Genomic DNA, 13,173 nt, shown 5'->3' with positions numbered 1-13,173 from the left:
TAATTTTTAATTCTTTGTTGTAATCCAGTCCCACCATTTTACCACTGGACATGGGGAACTGATTATGCACTTCCTGTTTCCAGTCACTTATTACGTACTTGAAGATTATCTCTCTGCCTACAGCTAGTCTACTCTTCTTTAGACTAAACAGTCTCAACTCTCCCAGTCTTTCCTCACAGAGTATGTTTCACAAACTCGAGGGATTCTACTTGCTTTTATCTGTGTGCCCTTTGCAAGTCTTCTGCATCATGCTCCTAGTGTAGTACCCAAAGTGGACACACAACCGCAGCAGAGGCTTTGCTTGGGCCAAACAGAACCCATCTCACATCTTACAGACAAGCGAATTTTAAAAAGGCTCGTTGATTGTTTTTTCTTTTGCAAAACAGTACAATCTATGCATTAACTGATCCTCCAGGAGAGGATCCTGGATATTGGATTGATCCCTGCTAGTCCATCTACACAGCCCCCACAGCTGACCAGAAGCTTGAGGGAATTCTTGTTCTGCAGAGTTTCCAGTAAGTAATTTAGAAAGGAAAAGGTGGATGTTTTGAGGCAAAGGAGAGGATAGAATATAAAAATTTAAGATTAGCTAAGTAACCACCAGGTCAGACATAGCACTGACCTAATTTATGATCCTGTCTCTGCTAGCAGCATGAAGGAGACAGTAAGGCTGCAGGCATGTTGAGAGAAAAGGAAAACAAAAAGAAATAAATCCATTTCAAAAATATTGCTGTTGGTAGAATTGAGTGAAATCAGATGTAATCCAGTGAAGTTCAGACCCTGAAGTAATGTTTTTTCTTTCACTTACTGAGAAAAGTGAGCAAGCCAATGGGGAAAAAAAAAATCTCTGGCTTTAAATCCACTTTGAATGACTCATGCATAACAGAAATAAATCTTGGTTGGGAGCAGATTTTTCTTCATCATTCCTTCTTCTTTTAAAGATCTTCTCAGGAGTCTTACAGGTCTTAAATACATTTCTTTGCTTCCTAGTTCCTGTCCCTTGTTCAGCAGTGCTTTCCCTTCAGTATTAAGAACTATAAACATGTGCTGTGAATGTGTATGAGCAAGGGGGCATAACATGGATTTCATTTGTTGCTAGATACAAATCTTTATATTATCCAAGGTTCAAAACTGTAAAGAACAGGTGGTTGAAAGCACTTGGAGTCCTTAGATAGGAGCTCTTACTCATTCTGTTGCTTAAAATGCTAGAAAATTTTGGAATCTAATTTCTCCCAGTTGAGTGGGTAGATTTTGCTGAAATTGAGAACCTGGGTCCAGACCCTCTTGTACTAAAAGTGGTGGCCAAATTGTCACCATTACATCAAGGCAGAACCCGACACCTCGCAAACTCAATTTTCTGCTTTCCTAATGATCTGATGTGCCTTTGGATGGCTGCAATCTCTGTATCTTTTCAGGAGCTCTCTTCCTGCCCCAAGACCCAGCTGTTGCACACCAGACTCGCTTTCCTTGTTTGCAGGCGTTTTATCTCCCTGCAAACAGTTCCCCAGGAGAAAGCCATTCCTATCTCCCTGGCTCTGCTTTCACCGGGCTGTATCTGAGTCCTGCACACCTAGACCCTGCTGATAGGTGAAGCCCTTATCAGCTGGCCTTGACCACCTGGAGTCCCGAGGCTGCCCCGAGCTCGCCTCGGGCCCCGCAGAGCCAGAGCAGTCTCCGCACTGCGGCACAAGGAGCGAGCGACCTCAGGAAGCACTCGAGCATTTGCATATTACTGCATACATAAAAATAATAAGAGATGTTGGTGGGATGTGGAGGGGTGCGGAGCACCTCTTATCAACAGGCTCCACAAAAGTTCCTTCGTTTGTTTGTAAGGAACTGCAAACCAGAGATGCCTGGATTTGTAGACAGGAAGGGTGAGGGGGGGGAAAAACCTGTTGTTTTCTCTTTGGAACAACAACGTTTGTCTCACCCTTAACCAAAGAAGGTAGTGAAGCCACTTGGCAAACAGACTTGAGTGAAGTACCTTGGCTGGAAATGCTGGCTTGTTTCTGTTGACACGCAGCGCAGCGCTCCCTGCGCGCCGAGGGGAGGGCTCAGGGCGCCGTGCCGCCATTCCCCCCTCAGACCCCCGTGTGGGCAGCGGCCGGCCTGCAGACACACACTGCCCTCGGCCGCCAGCCCTCCTCCGGCCTCCCCCTGCTCGGCCAAGCGCACCCACCACCACCGGCAGGCAGGGCAAGGACGAGCCGAGCCGTGGGCTGGGCGTGTTGCCGCCCGGCGGAGCCCAGGCCAAAGCACGGCCCCGGCGGGATGTCCGGGCCGCGGAGGGGAGCGCGGCCTCGGGCCGCAAGGGCACTGACACTCGAAAATGCTGCGCTTCTGTGCAGAACTGAGCTTCTAGGGACAATATTAAGTAAGCACAATATCGGAGGTTTTGTAATAGCCGCTGAGTAAAACAAAATCATGTGTGGCATGAGGATGTTGCAAGATGGTGTAAATTAAGTTGTCTATCGCGCGAATTTTGCTGGAATGTAGTTTATCATCTGCTTTGTTAGGCAGAACATTTCCATTAAAAAATGTGATCTGGAAAAGCCATATGCCATTAATGATTAATTAGTTAGTTAGTTAAACGACCTCTTTCCCCCACTTTGTGAGATAACTATTTCTGTTATTGCCCAAACAGGTCTTGGTGACTCAGGGCCCAGGCCGGGGTGTGATGTTTGCTGGGATGGTGTTCCAGCCTGGGGCAGCAGCTTGGGCACGTGGTGAGCTTGCCATGGAGAAGTTGTTCCATATCCCAAGAGTCCTGCTCTCCTGGTGGCCCAGTAAACACCACAAGGAGATATGGACAGGGAGTCACTTTCACTGTTTCTTGCTCGCTGGGGTTTGGTTTCTGCTTTTGCTGCTTGCAGGATGAAATATGGATAGAAAGGCTTTTATGTGACATTCTGTGTCATTGTTTAGAAATTCATTTGTGAAGAAGGAAAAGGCAGTCTCCAAACAACATAAGATTTTGGCAGATTTCCATCTACAGAGGAAATTTAGAACTTCAGAACTCTCGTTTCCTTTGGAAATATGATTCAGTGAGCATTGACCTGGATATGAGCCCTAGACGTATCTTTTTTTTCTTACTGGTATCTGCAGAAGAGCAGCCTCACATCTTAGCTGGGTACAAAAGTAATAGCAACTATAAAAACTGTTAGAGTGGACCTTCTAGAAAACCAGCATATATTATTCTGGAAACACATGAATGAGAATCTTCAAGTATTTAGTTTTGCTTCTCATTTTGACTGTCAGGTTATGCAGTTGTACTCTTTCAAACACCAGTAGAGTCTGTATGATTAACTTTTGGGGAGGGCTAGAAGTAAAAATATAGAGTCTAACCTAAAATAATCATAAAATAATATTAATGACATGTCCAGTTGATGGTGTACAGTTTTAAAATCTACCACATGGAAGCCTTGGTTATGGAGAACTGTTCAATAATACAAAATAGCTTAGCTCAGGATGTGCAGTTTAAAAATTCTGCCTTTATGCAGGTTAATCCTCAGGAGGTGTTTTACTAGAGCTTGGTTAATTACCTCCAGATTAACACACATTTACTTTAGAAAAGTTAACAGTAAAAAAGAAGCATAACTGTCAAATGAATGTGTCAGTAGACTTGGGCATGGTCTTCAGAAATGTTCAGTACCTCTGCTTTTTTAACTGTTTCAGGTAATTTTTTAGAAATGTAAGTGGCAAATGTCTGGGTGAGCAGCACAAGCTATTTAGGGTGAGATATGAATGAAATGTTCTCAGGGGACTTTGCATGTACCTGAATTTCAGCATGTGCTTTGCCAAATTGAAAATATAAATGTTTTTCATTCAGCAACTGAGAAGTGCTCTGGAACTTGAGAATGTCCTACATTAAGGCACAGAAATCTGAGGTGATCTGCTCTCTCCTGTTTTGGGAAATGCATCCCTGAAGAGGAAAGTCATACAGGAGACCCAGGCTTCAATGTCACCTGTAGAGAGAAGATTGGGTGGATTATGGGAATCTACTGGGCACAGCCAGAGGTCTCTCACAGTACTGGCACCAGGACTGAGTCAAGTACCCTGGAAAAGAGGGGTCCTGAAGCCCTGAGTTGCCCCTGACAACACCTCTGCTCCAAGCATTCGATTTAATTTGGGTCAATAAAAAAACTAATACATTGACCGGCCTCTAAACCAGCAGAGAGTCCCAGGGCACCCACTCTGGGGAGGGCTTAGAAGGATAACCAGACACTGTAGGACTTGATGCATGTGGGACATGGGGAGGAATCCCATGTGCATATCTCTAATACAATGGCTGTGCTCATCTGGCATTTTGCTTTACATTGCAAAACTGGGTGTAAGAGGTAAGGTAACTCGTGCATTAGGGGATTGAACATCCCTACTGACGGTGGAGTGATTTGTTTTCTCTACCAGTGTGCATGTGACTCTTACTTGCCCAGTCAACTCCATGTAATAACTGTAAGAGAGATTTTTATGTACATGTATTTTCTCCCCCTACATTTCTCCATACTCGTTCTCAAGGTGTTTGCTTAGCATCTCTCCTCTGCCTTGTACTGCTCCATGATGGAAAAATAAATATTTAAGAGCTTAAATCTCAGCAGTGTGAATTTCAAAATCATCAGCTTTAATGATTTACAAATTCAGCACTTCAGTCTCCTCTTACCCTCTGCCTATCACAGCTGGTTTTGCCAGGTCTGCTTTCCCCTCCTGCTGCAGGGACTTGTGAAAATGAAATGGATTGTATCTCTGAACTCTGAATGAAGCTCTGGTTGTAGCATGACTGCTAAAAAGATAAGAAGAGGTACATTGGCCTTCGGCTCCTCAACATATGCCAGAGGGAAGCTCCCTTCACCCACCTCAGTGCTCACAAGGCAGACCAGGGTACAAACCTGTTTGAACAGAGATATTTTAAGACATTGGCTGCATACCAATTACTGCTGGGTCCTATTCATTTTGCAGTACACTCTCTGCTGCTATGTAGCAGCAATCAAAGAAAACTAAAAGCAAAGCAGAGATAACAATCTATCCTGATGTGAGTATTAGAAGATGAAAGAGCTTTGTTATTAATGCCCCAGTAACAAGCTTTGCATTCCTGTCCTTGTACCAGATGCACCACACTAACAAATAGCAGCACTGTCTACCTTTCAGGTTTTCTCAGTGATTTTCTTCAAATGAAGACCACTCTGGGTGGCAAAAATCTGTAAAAATGAGTGAAGAGAAGCAAAAGCAACATTACTCTTGTCTAGATACCAGATCTAGACAAAAGCAAAAAAAATCTCAGCACTGTAATCTCTGTCCTTGTCCAGTGGAAGACAGAGGGCTCAGAGCACAAAAAGGATTGCAGATATGCTGTCAAATTGCCAGATGTAAATGAGCTAAAAAGGAGGACTGCTCTGCAAGGTCTTGTATTTTCCTGTAATTCTGAAGATTTTAAAACAGTGTCAGAATCTGTCCTTTGTAGCCTGCCACGACCTTCTCCAAAACTGGCAGCAGTCTCTGAAGGCTCCACCCTCAGTGTTTTCCATCTGGCCCTGTGCAGTCTAGTCCTGCAGTTCTTGGATTCCCTTCCTATATCTTTGTGGCTGGAGATTCCCCAGTGGGCACATCTCTTTCCAGTCTGCCCACAGGTCTGGACTACTCTGGTTCAAGTAATTGGCCAGAGCCAGACAGCCTGCATAGTGAACAGCAGTAAACAGTGATTCATTGTGGTTTAGATTCATGGACTTTCAGAGCATATAGATTAAAATCTCGGAAGCAAAGAGCTCAAACAGAAGATGATATTTGGCAGCAGGAATCCTTGAAAACCACTTCAGAATCTTTAACCTGTATGTCAGCTCTGAGATCCACAAATCCAGGTTTCACAGGGTTGTTCTGCCTCTGGGGGGTTTCTCCTTGATCTTACCATCTCATTGAAAACCCTGAATTTTGCTATGTATCTACTGCAAAACTGCTGCTGGAGCTCCCTGGGGAAAAATGTCTTGGATACATGGGAGTTAGCCACCTCCTTCAGTTCATACCTGTTCTGCCAGAGGCTACTTTAGTAATAGCTCTGCTGCATATGAATCAATTCCTTTTCTAACTTGAAACCAGCCTAATAATAAGGCATGGTATGTCTCTGACTAACTGCTACCTAGGCTGAACTGTTTAATTTACTTTATTCATTAATTTTTGGCATGGGGGCAATGATATGCACTATAAAAGATTCCATATAGTCATGATTTTTCATGATCTCTAGTGAATTACCAGACTCCTCTGGGAACCAAATGTGTTTCAGGCTTTTCTGCATGAGTGGGGAGCAGACTCAGTCATCTAATGTCAGAAGAGAGGCCATGGGCCATGGACCTTGCTACAATGGACATGCAGACTGTGAGAGTGGAGAAAGTTTATTATCAAGATTTGGCATCCTGTTCCTATGCATACACAAAAGACCTCATGCTGAAATCAGCATTTCAGTCAGTCCAAAAGGTGATCCTTCTGCCTGCTGAAAAATGGAGAGAACTCTAAGAAATTAAGCTATGGGAATGAAGCCATGAATAAAAGTCTGAGAGGAATTCTGTCTGAGTTTCACAGTCATGTTTCCCAAATTTGAGCTTTTGATCCTAGCATATATTTCCTTTCATTTTGACACAACTTTTCCAATGCTGTTTTGACTTGGATTTTCTGAGTCACCAAATGGATGCTGTACTCATTGAACAGAAAAACTTAATAGAGCGGTGGCTCAGCCTAACGAACATGGATCGATTGTACCTCCATTCAATTTGCACTATTCCTAGAAGGATTTGCTTGATACAGGAAAGTTCTTTGGCACAGTTATCCGCTGGCCTTAATATCGGATTCTGTGTTCTGGTTTTGGCTGGGGTAGAGTTACTTTTTTTCCTAGTAGCTGGTACTGTGCTGTGTTCTGTATTCAGAATGAAAATAATGTTGATAATCCTCTGATGTTTTAGTTGTGGCTAAGTAGTGTTTATCTTAAGTCAAGGACTTTTCAGTTCCCCATGCTTTGCTGGTGAGGAAGTGCACAAGAAGCTGGGAGAAAACAGAGCTGTTCCAAAATAGCCAAAGGGACATTCCATACTACAGACTATCATTTTTCACATATAAACTGAGAGGCGTGGGTGGGCACTGTCTGTGAGGGACTGATTGCTGCTCAAAGATGGGCTGGGCATTGGTCAGTGGGCGGTGAGCATTTGCAATGTGCATCACTTCTTTGTCTTGGGTTCTAGTCCTCTCTCTCTTTTTCCTATTGTTGTTACTGTTATTTCCTGTTGTTGTTATTATTGTTATTGTTATATTTTGTTTTATTTCAACTATTAAATTGTTCTTTCCTCAGCCTGCGGGTATTACCTTTCCCTGATTCTTCTCCCCATCCCATTGAGGGTGTTTGGGGAGTGAGTGACCAGCTGTGTGGTAAGCTGTGCGCTTACCCGCTGGGGTCAAATCATGACCCCCGTGACTCTGTCCCTTTGACTACCCGCAGGATCCTCCGACAGAGTCCTCTGTGGCTGACCATCAGCCAGAAGAAAGCCGTCCCGGTGGATTTCTCCCTTCCGGGTGATAGCTGAAGCCGATCACCCCGGGCCCCTTCCCTTGCGACCCCACAAAAGCGCACGCAGTTGCTGCTCGCCCGGGCTCTGGGCACAGTTGAACCTCTCCTCTCCTGTGGCTGCTCCCCCGGGGGAAGCCGGGGTGAGGCAGGCCGTCTTTCCCGGGAGCCGGGCAGCTGCTTGTCCCGAGCCGGGCGGGGCGGCACCACCGCGGGCACGGCCGGCGCTTCCCCGGGGCCGCTCCTGCAGCACCATGGAGAGAGGAGCGCGCCCGCCTCCCCCGGCCCCAGCGGGACGGCAGCGGGCAGGGACAGCGGGCAGGGCAGGGGGGTCTGTCAAGCAGCAGCGAGCAGGAGCACAGCCTCTGTCCTCGACACTCACGCAGCCTGTCCCCCTGCAAACCCGCTCAGGCTGTAAAGCCGTAGTGTTGGGGGATTTGGCACTAGTCTTCTAAGGCTGAGGAGAAGCCTGGCCTTGGCTGCCGTGTATATATCTTTCTGGCTTGTCGACTCGCAGCAAACAATTGCATAGTGTGCTTTCCCTGGCAGTAAGTTTCTGTCAAGTAAGGGACACTCTCCTGTTAGTCCTTCCTGCTCTAGAGGTTGAGTTCTCCGGGAAAGTTGCTAATGTCACCCTGAAGCCCAGCTAGAATTGCTCTCCACACCCTGATGAACCCAAATGGTGTTTGACTATGCAAGGCTGTTCTGGGTACAGGTGCTGCAATAGCAGTTGTCTTGTACCACCTTCTCTCTGCTGCTTGTCTGCATTGCAGTGGCGGTGTCATGAAAAGGCAGCTCTGAATCGGTTTGCTGAGGTGACCCAGAACACCCAGGCCTGCCTATTCCATATTGGCTACCATCATGACAGCACTGTTTACCTTATCAGGCTTTACCAAAACAGGCACTGACAAGATGCCAGCAGATCTGAGCCTCAAAAAAGCCAAATTTCTAGGAAGCAGATTTCTCCTAGTTTCTTGTACACTTCTCTGATCTCATGGTATGGAAAACTAGAATATACAGGAGTCATGAAGCAGTGCTGTAGGTAAGGCATGCAAAATGCTGAACTAATTTTTTGAAGAAGCCTAGTAACTGTCTTAAGAGACTAAGGAAGTGTCATAGAAAACAGGCACAACTCAGTTGGCTAGCTACAATTCTGTATTTTATGTGAATGAAACAGCTCTCTGTAACATCACCAAAGTCAAAATACCTAAATACAGTGTCTAAGCCATGCTTGATAGCTAAAAGATGGTTCTTGTCAAATCTGGGTTATTCTGTCATTGTAAGAATTCAGAATTATATATATGAGAAGAGGTTAACTACTGCCTGTGGAGCACTTGGGAGTTAGCAGGAGGCAGGCTGGATGGAAACTGCCATAAAAAGTCAGTATCTTTCTGGAGTTCATGACTCCAGAGTTTCAGTTCTCAGGCTCATGCTTTGAAGGGTGTTCATGTATCTTTCTTGCTGGTGAGGAATGAGTGGTTAATCAAAGGTTATTCTTTTTTAAAAAAAGCTGTCTCACTGCTGGTTTTAATTTCTGGCATTTATTGACTGTGTTAGTTTATGCTTGTGAGTAATGATCTCTTGGTTTTAGTCATACAATTTCCATGGGTGTATCTGATGCTCTGATAGTCATAACCAAGTTATCTGAAGAGACAATGTTCCCAGATAATATTTAGCTTGAAGCTTGTTGTACTTGTGTCAGATCTGATGAATAACCTTGTTGCATACTTCTCGCAAAACAGTTGATTTCAGTTGATAAAACAATTGATAAAAGATATTGATTCTTCCCATAAACATTGCCTTAAATGACTGTAGCTACAACGCTATTACTATTCAGGATCTCCTTCTAAGATCTTTCACCTGAATGTTTCAGTCACTGCAACAAGGCACACCCGTGACTGGACGTGTGAATACACATGTACATTTGGCAACAGCCCAGTTAGCTTTGGATACTGTTAGCAGTAAGGCCCTGTTAACCCAGACTTCCAGAAACATGAGCTCCCTCAACATCTGTACCTGGGCTGGGTTGCAGAAGCTGAGCTGTCATTGCCTTGCCTGTGCTCCTATCAGAACATAGTCCTTGAGCTGAAAGTCAGTTCTGGTAAACTATCATGCCAAACTTTCTGGTAAAGTATCTTCATACTGCCTGTGACTGGAGAGTATCCTCATCTTCCTCAGAGAAAGGCTTCATCTCTTGGTGTGATTTTTTTTTTTGTGTGTGTGTGTGTTTTTTTTTCTTGTTTGTTTGTCTTTTTAATACTGTAATAAACAGAAAAAAAACTTCATAGTCCCCATTTAGAAGCCTCCCCTACAAAATCCTCACAAAAATTGCAATTAAACATTTAATGATCAAATGAAACTGCTTTGGAGTAGAAGTGACTTACTACGCTTACATAATACTGTTGCTGCTATTGTTGCTGTTACTGCTAATACTTTCTGTAAGATAACCTGGAAATAGATAGGAATGGAATGAGGAACTTGGGTAAGTCATCCTCAGCTATAGAAAAAATTGCAAATTGATTCCATAAAAAGATGAACGTGCAGAAGAACCTGTTCTCAGTCTGTAAGCTATAATGATATATTGAAGCTCTGAAGACAGAGAGTTCATTATTTCTTTAATCTGAGCATTTTATTGTTTTACAACCTATGACAGAGTGAGAATGCAAAGCAGTTTTCCTGCTGAACTCTTGTTTTCCTTGGATTATCAGGAGTTTATGTTTAGCAGGTTTTCCAAACTGAATACCTAGCTCTTTACCAGTAGTGTTTGTGCTACATGTAACATTACCCTTTGCTGGTGCATGCACTGTCGAGTTAAAATTAGACTTCCTAAATGTCATTACAGCAGCTTGTTACTCTCTTACTTGAACAAGAGTGTGCTACTTTAATTTGTGAATTTCTTGTCCATGTTCCTCTAAAAAACCCATTTAAAATCTTAATCAGGTGCTTAAGTACGTATTTAAATGATGCATGCATAACATGCATTTCCTGTTTATTCGAATTTCAATCTGCCAGTGAGGAAAATAATGGTAACAATACAAGTGGCAAATAGATTATATCTGATTATTCTGAAAGCAGATTTTGTGCTACTGTAGCAATAATGGTACTTTCTAGTTACTTTACATTGCTTTACACAATGCCTGAGAAAAAGAGCTGGTTTTCTTTCTTTAAATCTTGGCAGAAATAGTGCATAAAAGTTATTTGTGAAATATAATATTCACTTTTCAAAACTATGTGAGAGTTTCTGTGCCTTTTAAGTGATTTCTGATGAACGGCATTCTTTAAAAGAAATGAAACTCTTCTTATTCATTCACAGCTCTCATGGGTGATTTGTGATGATGATTTGTGATGAAACAGGGCATCACAAAATGTGTAGAGAAATTATGCTGAGTTTTATCTGAAAATCATCTATATGTGTAAGAGTTGATCTGTACGTCACAGCACGTAGTCTGATGTGTCAGGGGCATGAAAGGCAAAAAAAGACAAGGATTTTGAACATTGCCAAGCTTCCATATTTCCACATATGTATGAGTCTATGAGCCTATACGATATGGTAACAACCATGCAATGTTACATTTTATATTTCCTACTCTAGTCTGACTCCATCTTGCTTCTGTGCTGTCCACCCCAGGGAGAGCAGTCCTTCTGCCAAGGCCCTCATCAATGCTTACACAGTTTTACTGAAAACGCTCTTTTGGCTGCTATCACAAATAAACCTTAACCTCTTCATTTACTGCTTTACACATCGAGAGAAACACAAAACACATTGCATGGTACACTTACAGTTAGACCCTGTCTCTGAGAAAAGCTGTTTCTGACATAAGGCAAGACGCCTCCATTCATTTTTACACCCGGATAGGTGGCTTACAAATCCAACACTTTCCATTAAAATGGAAATTCTGAAACAGCACACCTTTTATCTTTAAAGTTAAAATTTTAGTCTGTTATGCAAGCAAGCATATACACTAGCACTTTATTCCTAGTATATGGGTATTTGCACAGGATGCACATACTCGTGGATGTAGTTATTTGCACTCAGATTTTTTCAGATACTAAAAAGAGCACCAACAGCTGTCACAGACCTTGCTATCTTTCCCACTCTCACCATCCAGCAAGTACAGTGTTCATTTTGGCATGGAAATTAGAGCTGTAAGACAGTTTAGTCCATTTCTCTGCTAACAGTTGTTTGATAGTGACAGGGTATTACTAGCACTGTGTCCAGTATACTTATCACATATTACCAACCACAGAGTAGAGCTTACTGTCTTTCTTGGAATACATTATCATTCCTACAAAGTTATTTCTGATATTCTGCCTACAAAATCCCTTACTCATATTCATCACAATGCTTTAAACATAATCTCTTGCACAAGCCAAAATAATCTTTTACTCCTCAGGCTCACATCTTGCAATACACATGGCTTTCTGTAAGTTCCAGTTAAATTATGCTTCCTTACCTTCTACTTTGAAGATGGTAAGGTGAGGTCTGCAGTGAAAAGCCCCCAATGCATTGCCAGCACAGTTCATCCAAAGACCCTGGAAGACCCAGGTTGCAGTGATAACAGATGATGCTCGACTGGTGACTTTCCACTCATTTGATGCAGTAGCAGCAATAGCAGCTCCCAGTCCACAGAAGCAAAATATGAAAGCTATAATCTGTATTCCCAGCATGTTTCTCTGTAAACCAGGGACTTACTAATGCCACTGTGTGGAGAGAAAAGCTCTTCAGTCACGTGTGTAAGCAAAAAGGCATAACATAAGCAAATTATACTTGAACAAGTTCAGTACCACTTGCTACAGAAAGTTAATGTGGCTGGAAGAAATTGTCATGCTTGAGTGATTTAAGAAAGGCCCTAGGCATACAAATGTTTAGAAAGAAAGTCAAGGTACAGCTTTATAGGACCTAATTACTTGTACTTACTTACTAATTTCTAATTGTAAAAATTAATTGTTTTCATTTTTTTCTCAAAAATATTCCAGTTAATGCTTAATTTTTAGTTAATTGGAAACTTACAACCATTCCATCTAGCAAAATAGGTTCAGAGTCCAAACTGTACAGGGCTATTTAACAGATTACCACAACATTTTAGGAGGATCACACAACACTTGAAAAATAACTCGTTTGAAAGGCCGTGAAATTAATTCAGGCATAACCAACCACCATGCAAGCAGCTCTAAAACTGGAATAGGTAGTGTCTGTGGGTATATTTGTAGAATAGCAAATCTAGAGCAACAACCAGCAAGTGGTCCCTGAGCAGTGATGCAGCTGCAGCAGTCAGCATAATGAGCCTCATGCAGCCTCCACTGAGACTTTTCACTTGGTCATTGTAGAAAATGTACTGCTTCTTACACTCTACATGAAATACATAGCACAGAGACATCTGTCCCACCACTGACTGAGCTCCTGGAATCTAATGCCATGAAGAAACCTCAAAGTATGCAACTGACATAATAAAACGTCATCTTTAAAGTCGATGACACTGACAGCACCACACCAAAACAGCTCTTCTAGTTCAATTCCTGAGTGTACAGTCATTACTGGAGTAGGACATACACATAATTTTGCAGACATGTGCAGCCTTCACTCTTAAAATTCCAGCTTCCAGCTATACTTTTCCTGGTACTTTTGGCCTTCTTCC

At 42.9% G+C, this 13,173-nt stretch overlaps 1 protein-coding gene across 1 annotated transcript in view; it reads right to left on the bottom strand.

The window, feature by feature from the left end:
* Positions 1-12,220, bottom strand: part of CLDN10 (claudin 10) — a 55,321-nt gene extending 43,101 nt beyond the window's left edge. The window contains exon 1 of the mRNA XM_066313450.1: positions 11,992-12,220. Within this exon, the coding sequence (XP_066169547.1) occupies positions 11,992-12,205 (214 nt within the window). The 5' untranslated portion in view covers positions 12,206-12,220. The remainder of the gene's footprint in view (positions 1-11,991) is intronic.
* Between the last annotated feature and the right edge of the window lie 953 nt (positions 12,221-13,173).

The sequence above is a fragment of the Sylvia atricapilla genome, chromosome 2 (assembly GCF_009819655.1).
Source record: "Sylvia atricapilla isolate bSylAtr1 chromosome 2, bSylAtr1.pri, whole genome shotgun sequence".
Taxonomy (NCBI): domain Eukaryota; kingdom Metazoa; phylum Chordata; class Aves; order Passeriformes; family Sylviidae; genus Sylvia; species Sylvia atricapilla.
The sequence above is the reverse complement of the archived record's forward strand: the minus strand, read 5'-3'. Positions and strand labels throughout refer to the sequence as shown.